Source organism: Schistocerca gregaria, chromosome 4 (genome assembly GCF_023897955.1).
Source record: "Schistocerca gregaria isolate iqSchGreg1 chromosome 4, iqSchGreg1.2, whole genome shotgun sequence".
Lineage (NCBI taxonomy): Eukaryota > Metazoa > Arthropoda > Insecta > Orthoptera > Acrididae > Schistocerca > Schistocerca gregaria.
Window position 1 is genome coordinate 90011169 of NC_064923.1, and position 21477 is coordinate 90032645.

The 21477-nt window shown below is 43.7% G+C and overlaps 1 protein-coding gene across 15 annotated transcripts in view; it reads left to right on the forward strand.

Annotated features, from left to right (window-relative positions):
* LOC126266656 (adipokinetic hormone/corazonin-related peptide receptor variant I-like) overlaps nucleotides 1–21477 on the forward strand; it is a 1027110-nt gene that overhangs the window by 926823 nt on the left and 78810 nt on the right. For all 15 annotated transcript variants that reach the window (XM_049971065.1, XM_049971057.1, XM_049971056.1 and 12 more), the window contains one exon: nucleotides 10214–10421. In XM_049971065.1, coding sequence (XP_049827022.1) covers nucleotides 10214–10421 — 208 coding nt within the window. The remainder of the gene's footprint in view (nucleotides 1–10213; nucleotides 10422–21477) is intronic.

A 21477-nucleotide genomic window follows, 5' to 3' on the forward strand; every position in this document is an offset into this window, starting at 1 on the left:
ACAGACAGGTAGAATCATCATCTTAAGAAATCAGTCACATATATATATTTGATCACTATACTTATAATTAAATGTTACGATTGTGGTCTCAGTTGATCGTCATTTGACATTGAGCCAAGTATCAGAAATACACCCTGTGACGGCTGTGGCTCTGGAAATAGAAATATCTGTACCATTCTTATGACATCACATACTCTCCCCTCTCCTATCACAGTAATGCACATCAAATCCAGACTTTCCTTACGACTGGACAATTTCCTTTGCACATGTCGGAACACAAACACATACTTTATAAGCCTGATGCTCATGGCGGACCTATCCCGCATGCCCTGCTACTAAGTATAATACTTCGCCAGTAAATTATTGCTGACGATACGAAATAATACTGGCTGAGAATCAACGATGGGTGGACATGTCTCATAACTTTTTCTTGCGAGCGGTACCACTGTGTCTTAGAAAGAGACACATAATCGTCTTACAAACCGCCAGTTGTTAAATAATACGATCATACTACTATGAGAAGCGGTCTTGGTTCTACAGGTGCACACAAGTATCCATGTTAAAAGCTATACAGGCTTTATAAATCGACGTATGACATTACCCACGAATGACCTTTTTTTTTCCAGACAAATACCGCAACACTGAATATAGACGGTGATCGCCGGAAAATATGTTGTCAGACCAACAGTGTGGTTATACGTCGCCGACGATGCACCCTCGTAATAAAATTGCGAAATTTAGAAAGTGATTCAGCTGAGGAACGCTGTATGAAACTGGTGTTTGCAATTCCCTCACGCCGCCACCGCTAGATATTTCTCCATTATTTGTAACGCAATCTGCCTCCCTGCCATGTCAGACGTTCTGTAATATAGCGACTGCCTTATACGCGATGGTTGATTTAGAAATATCACTAACAGTAGATGATGTGCTGATTGAGATCGTAAGAAATGTACACTAGCCTTTCAGATCTCTAGTGCTACGCTGTCCGCTAGAAATGCGGTGTGGGATTTGGGATTAAGTCTCCCCATTCAAACACAAGCCTGCCTTGGATCCTATGGAGAAGTCCTTTAATGATTACAGCCACTAGCGAATCATATTTCTGGCACTCTCATATCCGAAACCGAGTCACCTTTCTCGAACCTGTCTGCTACTGTAAAATTTTAGGTAGCCCGTCGTACATCTCGTAACTGCTGCCACTTCTGGAGCTTTGCGCATCTGATCGTTCCAATTTAAGTCGGAGAAAGCTACATCTACCACCTTCTGCATCCCGTTTAGAAACAGGTTAATCTGAGTTAGTGAGAATAGGACTGTGTTTTGACTATGCGATGGAAACGGGAACTTGGAGTAGGACGATTGGTGCGTCCCCAAACTACATACAAGTACTACAAATCCGCGTCCCTCAGGGCCCATCTATCACCCCAACATGCTATCGTCGTTATTTTGTACCACCCAACAGTGAAATATTACAAACTGTAGAAGCTCCACCAACTTCATCCGATAGATTTTTACCGCATCTCTCTACTCCTATATATCGAAAACAAATACCGCATGCGTGCCAACATCGAGCGCATGTGACAACCCTATTATACAGGGTGTTACAAAAAGGTACTGCCAAACTTTCAGGAAACATTCCTCACACAAAGAAAGAAAATATGTTATGTTTACAAGTGTCCGGAAACGCTTACTTTCCATGTTAGAGCTCATTTTATTAGTTCTCTTCAAATCACATTAATCATGGAATGGAAACACACAGCAACAGAACGTACCAGCGTGGCTTCAAACAGTTTGTTACAGGAAATGTTCAAAATGTCCTCCGTTAGCGAGGATACATGCATCCACCCTCCGTCGCATGGAATCCCTGATGCGCTGATGCAGCCCTGGAGAATGGCGTATTGTATCATAGCTGTCCACAATACGAGCACGAAGAGTCTCTACATTTGGTACCGGGGTTGCGTAGACAAGAGCTTTCAAATGCCCCCATAAATGAAAGTCAAGAGAGTTGAGGTCAGGAGAGCGTGGAGGCCATGGAATTGTTCCGCCTCTACCAATCCACCGGTCACCGAATCTGTTGTTGAGAAGTGTACGAACACTTCGACTGAAATGTGCAGGAGCTCCATCGTGCATGAACCGCATGTTGTGTCGCACTTGTAAAGGCACATGTTCTAGCAGCACAGGTAGAGTATCCCGTATGAAATCATGATAACGTGCTCCATTGAAGACAGGTGGAAGAATATGGGGCCCAATCAAGACATTACCAACAATGCCTGCCCAAAAGTTCACAGAAAATCTGTGTTGATGACGGATTGCACAATTGCGTGCGGATTCTCGTCAGCCTACGTATGTTGACTGTGAAAATTTACAATTTGATCACGTTGGAATAAAGCCTCATCCGTTAAGAGAACATTTGCACTGAAATGAGGATTGACACATTGTTGGATGAACCATTAGCGGAAGTGTACCCGTGGAGGCCAATCAGCTGCTGATAGTGCCTGCACACGCTGTACATGGTACGGAAACAACTGGTTCTCCCGTAGCACTCTCCATACAGTGACATAGTCAACGTTACCTTGTACAGCAGCAACTTCTCTGACGCTGACATTAGGGTTATCGTCAATTGCACGAAGAATTGCCTCGTCCATTCCAGGTGGCCTCGTCGTTCTGGGTCTTCCCCAGTCGCGAGTCATAGGCTAGAATGTTCCATGCTCCCTAAAACGCCGATCAATTGCTTCGAACGTCTTCCTGTCGGGACACCTTCGTTCTGGAAATATGTTTCGATACAAACGTACCGCGCCACGGCTATTGTCCCGTGATAACCAATACATCAAATGGGCATCTGCCAACTCCGCATTTGTAAACACTGCACTGACTGGAAAACCACGTTCGTGATGAACACTAACCTGTTGATGCTACGTACTGATGAGTTTGATCCTAGTACTGTAGATCAATGAGTCGCATGTCAACACAAGCACCGAAGTCAACATTACCTTCCTTCAATTGGGCCAACTGGCGATGAATCGAGGAAGTGCAGTACATACTGTCGAAACTAAAATGAGCTCTAACATGGAAATTAAGCGTTTCCGGGCACATGTCCACATAACATTTTTTCTTTATTTGTGTGTGAGGAATGTTTCCTGAAAGTTGGCCGTACCTTTTTGTAACACCCTGTATATACAGGTATTGATAACTACACAGACCAGGTCCAAGTTTCATCACCTGTACTATATGAGGATGATCGTATTCCGCAGATTATCCTGTAAGTCGCAAGAGACGCTTCCTGTGACCCAATATCGTTTTTTGAAACATTGTTTTTTTTCTGCTGCTGTACACTACCTTGCATTTTGTTTTTCTGCGATGACCTCGAGGTCTGTGTCAGGTTCTCAACTGACATTAACATGTTTTGATCCAAGGCCTCTCGCAAAAAACTAGACGTCCTGCGGTGTAAATCATGTTGTTACTGCTGCTACCATTACACACTACACACACACACTATTATTTTAAATAATATACAGTTACGACCGCCCCCACCCTCCATGAACCATGGACCTTGCCGTTGGTGGGGAGGCTTGCGTGCCTCAGCAATACAGATAGCCGTACCGTAGATACAACCGCAACGGAGGGGTATCTGTTGAGAGGCCAGACAAGCGTGTGGTTCCTGAACTGGGGCAGCAGCCTTCACAGTAGCTGCAAGGGCAACAGTCTGGATGATTGACTGATCTGGCCTTGTAACAATAACCAAAACGGCCTTGCTGTACTGGTACTGCGAACGGCTGAAATCAAGGGGCAAATACTGTCGTAATTTTTCCCAAGGGCAAACAGCTTTACTGTATGATTAAATGATGATGGCATCCTCTTGAGTAAAATATTTCGGAGGTAAAATATTCCCCCATTCGGATCTCCGGGCGGCGACTACTCAAGAGGATGTCGTTATCAGGAGAAAGAAAACTGGCGTTCTACGGACCGAAGCGTAGAATGTCAGATCCCTTAATCGGGCAGGTAGGTTAGAAAATTTAAAAAGTGAAATGGATAGGTTAAAGTTATATATAGTGGGAATTAGTGAAGTTCGGTGGCAGGAGGAACAAGACTTTTGGTCAGGTGACTACAGGGTTATAAACACAAAATCAAATAGGGGTAATGCAGGAGTAGGTTTAATAATGAATAGGAAATTAGGAATGCAAGTAAGCTACTACAAACAACATAGTGAACGCATTATTGTGGCCAAGATAGATACGAAGCCCACACCTACTACAGTAGTACAAGTTTATATGCCAACTAGCTCTGCAGATGACGAAGCAGTTGAAGAAATGTATGGTGAAATAAAAGAAATTATTCAGATAGTGTAGGGAGACGAAAATCTAATAGTCATTGGTGACTGGAATTCGAGTGTAGGAAAAGGGAGAGAAGGAAACATAGTAGGTGAATATGAATTGGGGCTAAGAAATGAAAGAGGAAGCCGCCTGATAGAATTTTGCACAGAGCACAACTAATTCATAGCTAACACTTGGTTTAAGAATCATGAAAGAAAGTTGTATACATGGAAGAACCCTGGAGATACTAAAAGGTATCAGATAGATTATATAATGGTAAGACAGAGATTTAGGAACCAGGTTTTAAATTGTAAGACATTTCCAGGGGCAGATGTGCACTCTGACCACAATCTATTGGTTATGACCTGTAGACTAAAACTGAAGAAACTGCAAAAAGGTGGGCATTTAAGAAGATGAGACCTGGATAAACTGAAAGAACCAGAGGTTGTACAGAGTTTCAGGGAGAGCATAAGGGAGCAATTGACAAGAATGGGGGAAACAAATACAGTAGAAGAAGAATGGGTAGCTTTGAGGGATGAAGTAGTGAAGGCAGCAGAGGATCAAGTAGGTAAAAAGACGAGGGATAGTAGAAATTCTTGGGTAACACAAGAAATATTGAATTTAATTGATGAAAGGAGAAAATATAAAAATGCAGTAAATGAAGCAGGCAAAAAGGAATACAAAAATCTCAGAAATAAGATCGACGGGAAATGCAAAATGGCTAAGCAGGGATGGCTAGAGGACAAATGTAAGGATGTAGAAGCTTATCTCACTAGGGGTAAGATAGATACTGTCTACAGGAAAATTAAAGAGACCTTTGGAGATAAGAGAACCACTTGCATGAACATCAAGAGCTCAGATGGAAACCCAGTTCTAAGCAAAGAAGGGAAAGCAGAAAGGTGTAAGGAGTATATAGAGGGTCTATACAAGGGCGAGGTACTTGAGGACAATATTATGGAAATGGAAGAGGATGTAGATGAAGATGAAATGGGAGATACAATACTGCGTGAAGAGTTTGACAGAGCACTGAAAGACATGAGTCGAAACAAGGCCCCCGGAGTAGACAACATTGCATTACAACTACTGACGGCCTTGGGAGAGCCAGTCCTGACAAAACTCTACCATCTGGTGAGCAAGATGTATGAGACAGGCGAAATACCCTCAGACTTCAAGAAGAATATAATAATTCCAATTCCAAAGAAAGCAGGTGTTGACAGATGTGAAAATTACCGAACTATCAGTTTAATGAGCCACAGCTGCAAAATACTAACACGAATTCTTTACAGACGAATGGAAAAACTAGTAGAAGCCGACTTCGGGGAAGATCAGTTTTGATTCCGTAGAAATACTGGAACACGTGAGGCAATACTGACCCTACGACTTATCTTAGAAGCTAGATTAAGGAAAGGCAAACCTACGTTTCTAGCATTTGTAGACTTAGAGAAAGCTTTTGACAATGTTGACTGGAATACTCTCTTTCAAATTCTGAAGGTGGCAGGGGTAAAATACAGGGAGCTAAAGGCTATTTACAATTGGTACAGAAACCAGATGGCAGTTATAAGAGTCGAGGGACATGAAAGGGAAGCAGTGGTTGGGAAGGGAGTAAGACATGGTTGTAGCCTCTCCCCGATGTTATTCAATCTGTATATTGAGCAAGCAGTGAAGGAACCAAAAGAAAAATTCGTAGTACGAATTAAAATCCATGGAGAAGAAATAAAAACATTGAGGTTCGCCGATGACATTGTAATTCTGTCAGAGACAGCAAAGGACTTGGAAGAAGAGTTGAATGGAATGGACACTGTCTTCAAAGGAGGATGTAAGATGAACATCAACAAAAGCTAAACGAGGATAATGGAATGTAGTCAAATTAAGTTGGGCGATGCTGAGGGAATTAGATTAGGAAATGAGACACTTAGTGTAGTAAAGGAGTTTTGCTATTTGGGGAGCAAAAAACTGATGATGGTCGAAGTAGAGAGGGTATAAAATGTAGACTGGCAATGGCAAGGAAAGCGTTTCTGAAGAAGAGAAATTTTTTAACATCGAGTATTGATTTAAGTGTGAGGAAGTCATTTCTGAAAGTATTTGTATGGAGTGAAGCCTTGTATGCAAGTGAAACATGGACGATAAATAGTTTGGACAAGAAGATAATAGAAGCTTTTGAAATGTGGTGTTACAGAAGAATGCTGAAGATTAGATGGGTAGATCACATAACTAATGAGGAAGTACTGAATAGGATTGGGGAGATGATAAGTTTGTTACACAACTTGACCAGAAGAAGGGATCGGTTGGTAGGACATGTTCTGAGGCATCAAGGGATCACCAATTTAATATTGGAGGGTAGCGTGGAGGGTAAAAATCGTAGAGGGAGACCGAGAGATGAATGCACTAAGCAGATTCAGAAGGATGTACGTTGCAGTAGGTACTGGGAGATGAAGAAGCTTGCACAGGATAGAGTAGCGTGGAGAGCTGCATCAAACCAGTCTCAGGACTGAAGACCACAACAACAACACCAGTTACAACACAAGGAAATTGAAAGAGTTTGTGGCGTTGTGCAGGGTTTCCAAACTAGAGTCTGAAGGTGATTGGCGACCTCTACATTTAAACGCATCTGTCACAGTGACAGAATAGCTGATGGCTCTGCATTCTGTTTCAACTGACTCCTCATGTTGAAATTACGTGCGTGCTCATGGTTCGGTGCTAGCCATCCCCAAAAGGTGTCTCACATCGACAAAACTCTTTCTCCATCTCAAAGAAGCGATGTAATTCAATCAGTCATTATGTGGTAACGAACATCGTGCCAGTGGATGGGTGGGATGGAAAAGGCACTGTTGATGTACTGAAATAATATGCATCACAGTTGATAGTGCAAACAATTTTAGAAATTTTACAGTAATTTCAACACCAACTAATAATGCGACAGCATGTTTTCCCTAATTTCAGTCTTATAGCTAAACCGCCCCTTCTCTACATTGCGAGTATCATTGCGAATGATCCCCTGTGGGTCTCGGGGTTTGAATAGGCCCGAGGTATACCTGCTTGTCGTAAGAGGTGAATTAAAGGAGTTTGACACGTTTCGGCTTTTATGTGATAGTCCACTGTAGAGTTTGACATCCATTTTTCAAAATGTTCCCGAAGAGCGAGCTAATTGGGGGAGGGCGCCTTACATGGTGCATCGTGCTCATCATGCACTGAGACCTATCACATTCTTCATCGACGTGGATCTGCAGTTCTCCTCATTCTCCAACTGTTGGGCGAGGTCACCCTCCTGGGTGCGTATTTTTCCGTCAACTATGTAGTATCGTTTTCTACACTGCCGATGATAATTGACTTGTTTGCTTGGCTGCACCTGATATCCAGCATGGTAGCCAGTCCATTGTGGTGGGACCGCAATGTACCCTGTTGGTTGTAGCCCCCTGATCAAACAGGGATCGCTCTGCTGATGCCTGCGCTGGTCCCACGTATGCCAAAGAGTAGGTGCCCGTCACCCTGGGCATCAGGACTCCCGGCAATGGCCATCCTGCCAGGTGGCCTTTGCTGTGCCTGGGTGTCGCCCTTGTGGAGGGCCCCTGGTCAGAGTGGGTGGCTTCAGGGTGGATGACACACGATGAAGCGTAGTACATCATCTCTTGCTGGTGGTCAAACATCAGCAGTCTCTAAGTGTTCACGGGCTCAATTCAATGGACAGATGTACAAATCCTTCCCTTCCCTGGCCACACCTTCAGAGGAACGTCAGGCTAAGGATGGCAGCAGCTCTTATTCGCCCTGGTACCGTGTATGTTCGAGAGTTGATGAGGAATCTTTCATGATGATGAAGCTCCAGTTTTTTGTTGAGCATTTTGAGGACAAGTTTGGGGAGGTGGAGGGCTTGTCCAAAATGAGATCTGGGTCAGTCTTGATCAAAAGAGCATCCTCTGCCCAGTATCGGGCGTTACTCTCTTGTAACAAGTTTAAGGATGTTTCTGTAACCATCACGCCCTATAAGAGCTTAAATTTGGTCCAGGGTATCATATTTCACAAGGACCTTCTTTTGCAGTCTGACGATGAGCTGCGAGCCAATTTGGAGCGGCGAAGTGTACGTTTCGTTCAGTGTGTCCACAGGGGTCCAAGGGATAATCAAATTGTCACCGGTGCCTTCCTTCTTGGCGTTCGAGTGTGACACATTGCCCGAGAAGGTCAAAGTGGTGGTATATCGCTGAGATGTAAAACCCTATATCTCTCCCCCAATGCGGTGCTTTAAATGCTGGAAGTTCGGCCGTATGTCTTCCCGTTGTTCTTCCAGCGTGACATGTCGAGATGACAGACATCTCAATACTCATTTTGCCCTACCTCCCATCTGTGTCAAGTGCCGAGAGTACCATTCGCCTTGCTCACCTGACTGCAGGATTCTCCAGAAGGAAAGAAAAATCATGGACCAACTGACCTACACTGAGGCTAAGAGAAAATTTGAACGACCACATCCTGTACAACTGACATCAGCTTACGTCGCAACTACAATAGTTCTAGCACCATCCGCTCCGCCAACACCAGTCACCTGAGACTACACCTGCCCCCTTGATGGTGGGGGGGGGGGGGGGGACACTTCTCTCCCTTTTGCTCCTGCACCACCTACTTTGGCAGCAACGCCTCCCCCCCCCCCTCCCAACCATTGGGGATATCAGTGACCACTTCTGCGCCAGAGAAGCGTAAGTCATCTTCGGCTCCTCTCGCTAGGAAGGGGGCCATTAGGTCACTCCCTTCCCAGGTTATTATTCACCCCTTCAGCACCTGCTTTCTTTGGAGTTGGGATTACTACATTCTCCTGGATCTGAGTGTGAGGGTATTTCGCCTATCTCATACATATGGTATTAAAGTGCCTGTATTATTCAAAATTACGATGCAATGAATGCATCCGCTGTTACCCGCCAGTTATTGAACTATTCGGACAGAAACGTAAGTTAGTTACAAACTACTGTGTGGGCACACTTTATTCAACATGTAATCGTCGCTACAGAAATTCAAATTTGGGTTGTGACATGTTCAATACGCCTGCCACATTGGCGATGATGTGGCGCAGACGAGTAGCTGCATGAGCCACTGAAGTGTCGGAGCATCGATACTGTCGATGACATCCTGAATGGCTGTTTTCAGCTCAGCAATGGTTTTGGGGTTATTGCTGTACACTTTAATATAACCCCACGAAAAGGAGTCGCATGAGTTCAGATCCGGAGAATATGGTGGCCAATCGAAGTCCATGCCATTGTCCTCTGGGTACCACACAGCCAGAATGCGGGCCCCAAAGTTTTCCTCTAAGACATCAAACACTCTCCTGCTTCGATTGGGTCAAGCTCCGTATTATTCCGTGACAGGATCTGTTGACGGTGAAGAGACTTGTCGACCGCGAAATGCGGATTCTCAGCCCCCAAAAACGCCAATTTTGTTTGTTCACGAACCCAACCATTTGAAAGTGTGGTTCGTCGTTAAACCAAACCATGCATGCGCATACTAATTCCCATCATGCCCTGCGGCCAACCGTGCAGTTTGAACGCCTTAACGCCAACCGTCCTGAAGCTATGACGATTTTATTTTATGTTGTTGAATAATTGTCACCCTATACGTAATGGATGTACGAGTATAGTTTGTGGAGGCATGATTGACGACATATGGAACCAGGGAGTCGTGATCGGATAGCCTAATGGTATAAGGCGACCGCTCATGATAAGCGGGAAATCGGGGGTCGACTACTGGTGCTGCACAAATTTTCATTGTCATCGTTCCAATTATACACCCGACGGCTGTCCGTATTCGCAACTATGAATACATGTGTCTCATGCATGTCCTAGCAGCACTAAATTTGTATGAGCTACGCGACGAGTATTTTCTCCAACTGGGAGCTCTTATTGTGTGACACTAGGATTTCCGGTGTGCTGCAGATGTTCGTGTTCCACGTGGAGTCGCACCCGAACGTGACGTGGTACCGGCAGTGCGTGTCGTACAACTCCTTCCCCAGCAAGCTGTCCGAGTACTCGTACCTGGGCTTCGGCATGCTCATGATGTACGGCCTGCCGCTCGCCGTCATCATCTTCTCCTACACGTCCATCCTGGGCGAGATCTACCGGCGCTCCCGCGAGTTCAGCGACGGTAAGTCCCGCCAAAGAGCCTCACGATCGCGCCGCCGTGCTGCTGCTGCTGCTGCTGTGTTCGTGAGCTGTGCGCGAATTTCAGTCCAGGCAATCTGGTTTACACCGGAGTGGACTCTCGAGCGAACAGAGAGACACTCCTCCCTGGTGTAAACGCTAGCCGAGAGCGAGCGAGCGGCGTTCGGTAGCGTTCGGTTCGCATTCGCTAGCGTTCACTTGTGTTCCGCTGGCTGTCGCCCAATTAGCGGACCACCAGGGCGCCAGCAGTACAGAAAGTTTTCGTCTGCTATCTCGTCTACTTCTATTGTTGCCGTGAGTCGAATGGGCGATGGAATGGTTTGAACAAAATGCAACGTTAAACCTTACTTTATACCGGCGTATGCGGTGTTCAAATAATAACGCGTATGCAGCCGGGTGATGTCACTGACAACCGCCGATATTTCGACAGTTCACCCTGCCATTTTCAAGACAACACTGCAGAAAAGACGCGCTATGGAAGCCAGTTTTTAGAGGATAACGACAGGGTGACTGACGAAATTATTGCTCAAATTGTAGATTTTTTTCTACGTATTAGAATGTAATAGACAAATGGGGTTTGCTGCACTGAATAATACATACAATGAAGTTCTTATTGATTTTTTTAATAAAAAATATTGATATCTTCACTGTGTAATTGGGGTTTTCCCGAGGTAGCTCTGAAAAACTCTGATTGTGGTTGTCTGAAACATGAAATTAGCATACGAGGGTCGTTCAGTAAATAATGTCCCACATTTTTTAAGAAACCATTAATACACAGGGTGATTATAACTAAAGTTAAATTTTCAAACCGCTTTAGAAATAACACCACGGGTCTGAATGACGTAAAATTGCAACGGAATATTATCGGAGAAGGGGGAAAACGTATGGCAGAAAGAAAATAAGCAGTTAAAAAATGTACCAATACATGGCAATGTAAGCATCATAACTGAATAGTAGTGGACTACAAAGGACAATTGAATCATACGGCAACGCCTAAGGCGTACGTTTGACGTTAAACAAACTGTACTACTCAGTGTGCATGGGTGTAGAGTTGTCATGCTGTTAGTTATGTAAGCCCATCCACCACGGCAAGGTCATAAAACATCGGATGGGAAAAATCGGTTTTTAATTATCCTGAGGCAAAAAAACGCATTAGAAAGCATCAATCACATCGTTTTTTAATTTTTCTGGGGCCAAAAACCGCATAAAAAGCATCAGTCACTTCGGTTTTTAATTGTCCTGGGGCCAAAAACCGCATAAAAAGCATCACAAAATCAAATCGGATTAGCAATTTCCGTGCGACTGGAGCAGACATGTTCAATGTGCTGTCCACCGTTTTGTGCAACAAGTCGAAATTGAGTAACAGCATGTTCACAACTGATCGAAGTGTTCCCCGGGTCACGTTCAGAATATGTTGCGCAATGTGTGTCTTCAGTGCAGCTAAGTTTGCAATCGGAGCTCTGAACACAACATCTTTCAGGTAGCCCCACAGCCAGAAGTCACACGGATTAAGATCAGGTGATCATTATGGACAGGCTGTAGGGAAGTGGCGGCTGATAATTCTAGCATTTCCGAAATGGCGATTCAGCAGCTGCTTAACTGGATTTGCGGAGGTGCGCCATCTTGCGTAAAAATGATCCCGTCCACACATCGACGCTGTTGGAGAGCTGAAACGACGCGCTGATACCGCTTGCCAGTGACGGTACAGGCAACATGACCGGAAGCTTCTGTCTCTTCGAAAAAAATATGGCCCTATGATTGTTAATCGATGCTGTAATGCCGAACAGTGACCTTTTCAGGATGAAGTGGTACTGGTTGATTTGCATGTGGATTTTCCGTTGCACACATTCCACAATTCTGTGTATTGGCGTATCCTGTCAGATAGAACTGGGCTTCGTCTGTCCACAAAATCTTCTACAGCCAATCATTGTCCACCTCCATAAGAGCAAGAAATTCTAAAGCTGGCAGGTCAACAGGTATCAGCTCGTGCACGTGGGTAATTTTGAATGGATAGCAAAGATGGATGTTTCGTAGGATTTTACGCGCCGTGCTCACGAGTACGTCCAATCTTCGGGCAATTCTCCGTGCACCACACGTTTGCACACCGTCACTCGTCTCCTCCTGCATTGCTATGGCCACTGCTGCCACTGACGTAGAAACAATTCTTTTCCTCAATACTTTCAGCATTTCGCGGCCCTGTCAGCAACTGTATAAATATTACATTCAAAATTAACAGCCTCAGTTGCGGAGTTACCTAGATTTACCTAGGTTTCAATTGGGATAACCCAACCTTCTTCAGAATTACACTTACTAATGTTTGTCCATAATGGATATTGTCAAACTAAAAATACAAGTACACCAAGTGAAGTCATATTTTAAAAACTTAACTGAAGCTGCCTGAACCCCACTTCCCGACCGCGATGCTGCAGGCACGAGTGTTGTACTGGAAATCATTTATGGACAACATTAGTAAGTGTAATTCTGAAGAAGGTTGGGTTATTCCAATTGAAACCTAGGTAAATCTAGGTAACTGCGCAACTGAGGCTGTTAATTTTGAATTTAATTCTTTTCCTCCCTCTACCAGGCTGCACACCAAAAGAACCAGTCTTTTAGAATTTCTGAATCATTTTTTCGAGACCCACAGCATTCATCGGACCAACGCCTTTTTTCAAACCCTTCAGTGTCCGTAACTTCTGCAAAGCGACGTGTGCACAGCCATCAGTCTTGTAATAGTTTTACAAACAGAGCGCGATCCTGCATTGACAAAGTCATGGCGAACGTCGCAGTCGCGAAAGGAGGAAAAACCGTGTACCGTGTTTATACCAAATTCAGTGGATCGTGAGCATGACAGGTGTTTTCATTTACGTGTTCTAATACATACAGCGCCATCTATTGATCAATTTTCACACTATTTTTTTCTTCTGCCATACTTCCCCCCCCCCCCCCCCCCCCTTTCACCGATAACATTCCGTTGCAATTTGACGTCATTCTGACCAGTAGTGTTATTTCTACAGCGTTTTGAAAGTTTAACTTTAATTATAGTCACCCTGTACACAGACAAACGTCCTTGTTGTTTCTTCACATTTGATGTTTGTTCTGTGCGTCGGTGAAGTTTCGAACCATTCTGCAGATGGCAGAGCCGTAGTACAGCGTCTATATACGACTCACGTTCAAGCAGCATGCTGTTATTGAGTTCCTGTGTGCAGAAAAAGAAACCGTGGTGAACTTCCAACAACGATTGTGTGCTCTGTATGGCGATGCCGCATTTGATAGGAGTACAGTTGGGCGATGGGTAAAGGAAGGTACAGCCTCAGGAACTGCAGAAACAGAGCTCCATGACCAGCCAGGCTCGGGACGTCCTGTCACAGCCACTGCTCCAGACATGCTGAATCGTGCGGATGTCATTATTCGTGATGACCGGCGCATCACTACTCGACAATTGGCTCTACAGTCGTCGGTCAGCATTGGAAGTGCGTCTGCAGTGATCGAGACTGTCGGGTATTCAAAGAGGTGCACACGATGGTTACCACGAATGCTCACAGCGGACAACAAGAGTCAAAGAAAGGTCATTTCATCTGAATTGCTGTAGCGTTTTGAGACCGACGGAGAGGCCTTTCGGCCACGGATCGTTACGGGAGACGAAAGCTGTCAGTCATGGAGTGAAAACACGGCTCTCCTACAGGACAATGTTGGCGTACGGCCATAGAACGCGATGGAGACTATGTACAAAAACAGAACACGGACAAGACATGATGATGCAAATTGTCGCCGAATTCTGACTCTTAACAATAAAGACAAACGTCGCAAAAATGAGATCGACAGGAAATGCAAAATGGCTCAGCAGGGATGGCTAGAGGACAAATGTAAGGATGTAGAAGCTTATTTCACTAGGGGTAAGACAGATACTGCCTACAGGAAAATTAAAAAGACCTTTGGAGAAAAGAGAACCACTTGTATGAACATCAAGAGCTCTGATGGAAACCCAGTTCTAAGCAAAGAAGGGAAAGCAGAAAGGTGGAAGAAGTATATAGAGGGTCTATACAAGGGCGATGTACTTGATGACAATATTATGGAAATAGAAGAGGATGAAATGGGAGATACGATACTGCGTGCAGAATTTGACAGAGCAGTGAAAGACCCGAGTCGAAACAAAGCCCCCGGAGTAGACAACATTCCATTGGAACTACTGACGGCCTTGGGAGAGCCAGTCCTGACAAAACTCTACCATGTGGTCAGCAAGATGTATGAAACAGGCGAAATACCCTCAGACTTCAAGAAGAATATAATAATTCCAATCTCAAAGAAAGCAGGTGTTGACAGATGTGAAAATTAACGAACCATCAGTTTAATAAGTTACAGCTGCAAAATACTAACACGAATTCTCTACAGACGAATGGAAAAACTAGTAGAAGCCGACCTCGGGAAAGATCAGTTTGCATTCCTTAGAAATACTGGAACACGTGAGGCAATACTGACCTTACGACTTATCTTAGAAGAAAGATTAAGGAAAGGCAAACCTACGTTTCTAGCATTTGTAGACTTAGAGAAAGCTTTTGACAATGTTGATTGGAATACTCTCTTTCAAATTCTAAAGGAGGCAGGGGTAAAATACAGGGAGCGAAAAGCTATTTACAATTTGTACAGAAACCAGATGGCAGTTATAAGAGTTGAGGGGCATGAAAGGGAGGCAGTGGTCGGGAAGGGAGTGAGACATTGTTGTAGCTTATCCCCGATGTTATTCAATCTGTATATTGAGCAACCAGTAAAGGAAACAAAACAAAATTTCAGAGTAGGTATTAAAGTCCATGGAGAAGAAATAAAAACTTTGATGTTCGCCGATGACATTGTAATTCTGTCAGAGACAGGAACGGACTTGGAAAAGCAGTTGAATGGAATGGACAGTGTCTTGAAAGGAGGATATAAGATGAACATCAACAAAAGCAAAACTAGGATAATGGAATGTAGTCGAATTAAGTCGGGTGATGCTGAGGGAATTAGATTAGGAAATGAGACACTTAAAGTAGTAAAGGACTTTTGCTATTTGGGGACCAAAATAACTGATGATGGTCGAAGTAGAGAGGATATAAAATGTAGACTGGCAATGGCAAGGAAAGCGTTTCTGAAGAAGAGAAATTTGTTAACATCGAGTATTGATTTAAGTGTGAGGAAGTCATTTCTGAAAGTATTTGTATGGAGTGTAGCCATGTATGGAAGTGAAACATGGACGATAAATAGTTTGGACAAGAAGAGATTAGAAGCTTTCGAAATGTGGTGTTACAGAAGAATGCTGAAGATTAGATGGGTGGATCACATAACTAATGAGGAAGTATTGAATAGGATTGGGGAGAAGAGAAGTTTGTGGCACAACTTGACCAGAAGAAGGGATCGGTTGGTAGGACATGTTCTGAGGCATCAAGGGCTCACCAATTTATTGTTGGAGGGCAGCGTGGAGGGTAAAAATCGTAGAGGGAGACCAAGAGATGAATATACTAAGCAGATTCAGAAGGATTTAGGTTGCAGTAGGTACTGTGAGATGAAGAAGCTTTCACAGGATAGAGTAGCATGGAGAGCTGCATCAAACCAGTCTCAGGACTGAAGACCACAACAACAACAACAATAAATATGTTCTAAGAAAAGAAATGTGAGGCATTACTTATTGAACCATTCTCGTATAATCCTGACCCTTACATATCTAATTTTAGTTCATCGTAGGGATGGGTAGAAAAAATTTTTTGACGAAGTTGTAGAATATTTGAAAAACTGTCCGTTTTTCGACCCCTCTTTTTTCAGCAAAAATATGCTAAATATCAACATAAAAAATCGATGAACTGAAGAAAATTCAAATGCTTCAAGGGAGATCAGAAATCATTAAAATTGAATGAAAATTGTAGTGTAGGAGACAACTATGCCGAAAAACATGGTTTTGAGAAAAATGCGTCCGAAGTTTGACACATATTTGTCATATAAAAAAAAGGACAAAGCTACAAATGTATAGGATATCATCGATGCCTAGCCCATAACGACTATCGCCCCCGCTAGTGGATGGCCGCTTTCTGCTTCTTTGACCTGAAAAGCCCTCATTTTCGTCCTCAAAACTCTTCGCCACTGATCGCATCGTAGCTGGCGGCTCTGTCTCCACAGAATCGGCGCATTTCACCATCGATTTTGATTTGAAGTGCATTTGCCACGCGCATTAAATGTAATCTTTTTGGAGTTCGGCCATAATTTTTGGGAAATAATTCTTCGATGTACAGTATACACATTCGAATTACGTAATAAAAAATATTTTAGAGTTTTTCCGACCGTCACCCTTTCGTTCACCTTTAAAACCTCGCAAAACCTCTGTTTTCAGAGAAACTCTCTAAAGAGAACACACACACACACACACACACACACACACACACACACACACTAGCGTCATCACAAACCAAAAATGAACGACGTCAGAAGTTGTCGATCGCGAGATTAATATTCAACGGTGAGGTATGTTGGGACATGCCGTTTATAGGAATCCTACTCATACTGACTTATATCTGCAGGGTGATAGTTATCACCATGAGAGTTTGACAGCTGAGATAGCCCATTTCAAGTCACGTTTCGTCAGAATGGTTACAGTGAGACAGATTAAACGTGCTTTGCTCTATCAACGAACGTTGCATCGCGTGAGTGATTATAATACCGGAGTACCACCAAAGTTTACCGCCTTTTTGCCCTGCGCAGGGATCATTTGGAACAGGATTGGTCGTATTTTGTGGATATATTATGTGAAGTGTTTCGATCGCCGTTCTCTGAAAACTGATGTTTTAAATTGACTTGCATAGCGCTTACTTGCTGCTGTTTTGCCTTGGAAATGGCAGTGTGTGCTCCTGCCGAAATATTGGCGGTTGTCGACGATGTAACCCCACTGCATTCCCGCAAGTTATCTGCTCAGAATGTAATGTTTCTGATACAGGAATATACCCGTAAGTATCATAGCTGATTTAGCGATCCAAGAGATCAACACCGCAAGTGCCGAAGGAAAGGACAGACGACGTTCAGTGAAGTTTTGGGGAATCTGATCAATAAACTGCATGAAGAAGGAGCATACTTCATTTGGGGATGTTTTAGTTGTTCCCTCTCTCATCTTGTTGTCTACACTACTGCACTTTTAACTTGCTGAACTTGGAAACTCGTATTTTTCCCCTTTATTGTTATTTCACCCCCGTCGCCCTATGATGGTTGAGGGAGGGGGACTGGCATCGGTACAAATAAGTAGGACTTAGCACTAACTTAGATGCTACAAACCGCAAACAAGGAGAAACATGTATTATGAATTTAAAGTATTAAAAAGTGACATAAACGGGAGAAATGTAAATAACATAGTCCTGTCGCCATGAATTGTTTAAAAACAGTGATAAAACGTGGATGGACAGCGCAGTTAAAGACACTTGACAAACACTTCAACACTAGACGCTTGGAAAAACACCGGTGAAGCTCTGAACGCAACAAAAGATACGCTGACCATTAAAAACGGAGCACCGTGCACTTTCTCCATAGCTGGAACAGGACTTGCCCTGGGACGCTGAATTGTAGATGAAAAGAAGGTTGGATATGTAGGGAGAGAGGGAAGTGGTGATGGTGAAGACATCAAACTGGGGAGAGGTGGAAATAAGACGGGGTTGGCTATGGGATCAAATAGAGATTGGCAGCTGGTATTGGAAGTTGTATACTGGAGAGTAGAATGAGGTGTGAAGGCGGTAGGATGAGGTGACGTAGGGGGAGAGGAAGAGGAGAGAACCCCGAGTGGGAGGGGGGGGGCGGTGGATTCGGTGGTATGGATTTAGAGTTGGTAGGATGGGTATATATCAGGGCAGAGTTTGTGGTCTGGGAGAGGGAGATGGTTTAAATTTATTTTGGAGAAGATATGGTGGTGTGCAGGTGAAGGGTAGATGGGATGTGTAAATACAGGCATGGCAGTGCGCTTGGACTGGAAAGGAGAGCGGCAAGGTAAAATTGTTGGAGTCAAGTTTACATATGGTGTAGGTTATTTGGAGGTGTTCAATGTGAGTGAGGATAGGTGGGAATTTGATGTATTGGTAAAGAATCCCTGTGGGGCAAGGTATATGAATGGGAAAAGAGAGATGGAGAGCATGGCATTCAAGGATATGGATGGATGTATAGAACTTTGTAGAGGAAGAGATCCATGCAACATTTGCATAGAAAAAGATGGGATGGATTGCGGATTTGTAGATGGAATTTACAGTGCATGGGTGGAACCCCCCAAGTTAGTACTTTTAGTCTATTGTGGACTTTCTTTTGGATGGATAGTAAGTGAGGTTTCCATGTTTGTTGTCTGTCGAAGGTTTGTACAAGGTCTTTTAGCATTTTATTTAGTCTGTCATGGAGACAGAAGGTGCATGTAATACATCCTATAATTATTGCCTGGGTTTTGGAGGAGTAAATGTTAAGGAGCAGTTGGTTACACCAGGAGGTAAACTGATTGATGTGGATTTGGAGGGATCCTAGGAATGTCTGGACTGTAGGAGAGAGGGTGAGGGAAACGGCGTCATCAGCATACTGAAGGAGGTGGTTGGGAGGAGGTGGTTTTGGTACATTGCAGTGTATAAGAGATAACAGAGAGGAGAGAGAACGGAACCTTGTTGTACTCCTGCAGTGGGGTGGAAGGCATGGGAATTGGTATTGTTAACAATGACATATGATGGGCGATTGGAGAGGAAGGATGCGAAAGGGGAAACAGTTGATTGGCAGTGTGTGTCTGTAGTTTGGAGACCAGAATGCCACACACAGTCGTATGCATTCTCAAAGTCAAGGGAGAAAAAGAAATTGTCTTCACGGCTGTTGAACTGTTTGGATAGGAGATGGGTGAGATTCAAGTGTTGATCATCAGCAGAGGACAGAAGGCAAACTGGGTGATAGGAAGCGGATAGTGTTGGTTTAGATAGTGGTGGATGCATTGGGAGAGGTTGGATTCAGAGGCCTTGCTAGACACTGATGTGAGGCAGATTGGGGTACGGGGAGTATGAGGAGGTGGGGGATTTGTTTAGTTTGAGGTTTCCACAGATCAGGATAGTAGCCTGTGGAGAGGATAGTGGTATACAGGATTTCAAGTGTATGAAAAAAGAGGTAGGGCATTCCTTGAAGTGACGATAGGTAATACAGTCATGATCAGGGTGTGTGTTGTGTTTTCTGTGTAGTACTTGTTTTATGTCTTGTGCTTTGATTGGATGTGTAATTCTGCTTCTGGCATTTTGTTCAAGTACTGGATGTTGGGATCCAGGGATGGGACTGTGGTATATGTGCATTCAGGGACAGTATGGAGTTGAGAGTAGTCTAACTGATGGGTCGTCAGAGATGGAGAACATGTCAGAGAGATAGGATGCAAAGTGACTGGCTTTGTTCAAGTCAAAAGGTAAGGGACAGTTTTGAAGGATCGGGTTGTGAGGGATATGGTGGATGCCAGATACGTCAGTGGAATGCTTTTCAGTACTGTTGTTGTTGTGGTATTCAGTCCTGAGACTGGTTTGATGCAGCTCTCCATGCAACTCTATCTGGTGCAAGCTTCTTCATCTCCCAGTACCTACTGCAACCTACATCCTCCTGAATCTGCTAAGTCTATTCATCTCTTGGTCTCCCTCAACGATTTTTACCCTCCACGCTGCCCTCAAATACTCAATTGTTGATTCCTTGATGCCACAGAACATGTCCTACCAACCGATCCCTTCTTCTAGTCAAGTTGTGCCACAAACTTCTCTTCTCCCCAATCCTATTCAATACTTACTCATTAGTTATGTAATCTACCCATCTAATCTTCAGCATTCTTCTGTAGCACCACATTTCAAAAGCTATTCTCTTCTTGTCCAAACTATTTATCGTCCATCTTACACTTCCACTCCATACAAATACTTTCAGAATTGACTTCCTGACACTTAAATCTACACTCGATATTAACAAATTTCTCTTCTTCAGAAACACTTTCCTTGCCATTGCCAGTTTACATTTTATATCCTCTCTACTTCGACCATCATCATTTATTTTGCTCCCCAAATAGCAAAACTCCTTTACTACTTTAAGTGTCTCATTACCTAATCTAATTCCCTCAGCATCACCCGACTTAATTCGGCTACATTCGTTTTGCTTTTGTTGATGTTCATCTTATATCCTCCTTTCAAGACACTGTCCGTTCCATTTAACTGCTCTTCCAAGTCCTTTGCTGTCTCTGATAGAATTACAATGTCATTGGCGAACCTCAAAGTTTTTATTTCTTCTCCATGGATTTTAATACCTAATCCGAATTTTTTGTTTCCTGCACTGCTTGCTCGATGTACAGATTGAATAACATCGGCGAGAGGCTACAACCTTGTCTCATTCCCTTCCCAACCACTGCTTCCCTTTCGTGTCCCTCGACTATTTTAACTGCCATCTGGTTTCTGTACAAATTGTAAATAGCCTTTAGCTCCCTGTATTTTACCCCTGCCACCTTCAGAATTTGAAAGAGAGTATTCCAGTCAACATTGTCAAAAGCTTTCTCTAAGTCTACAAATGCTAGAAACGTAGGTTTGCCCTTCCTTAATCTAGCTTCTAAGGTAAGTCGTAGGGTCAGTATTGCCTCACGTATTCCAACATCTCTACGGAATCCAAACTGATCTTCCCCGAGGTCGGCTTCTACTAGTTTTTCCATTCGTCTGTAAAGAATTCGCGCTAGTATTTTGCAACTGTGACTTATTAAACTGATAGTTCGGTAGTTTTCACATCTGTCAACACCTTTCTTTGGGATTGGGATTATTAAATTCTTCTTGAAATCTGAGGGTATTTCGCCTGTTTCACACATCTTGCTCACCACATGGTAGAGTTTTGTCAGGACTGGCTCTCCCAAGGCCGTCAGTAGTTCTAATGGATTGTTGTCTACTCCCGGGGCCTTGTTTCGACTCAGGTCTTTCAGTACTCTGTCAAACTCTTCACACAGTATTATATCTCCCATTTCATCTTCATCTACATCCTCTTCCATTTAGATAATATTGTCCTCAAGTACATCGCCCTTG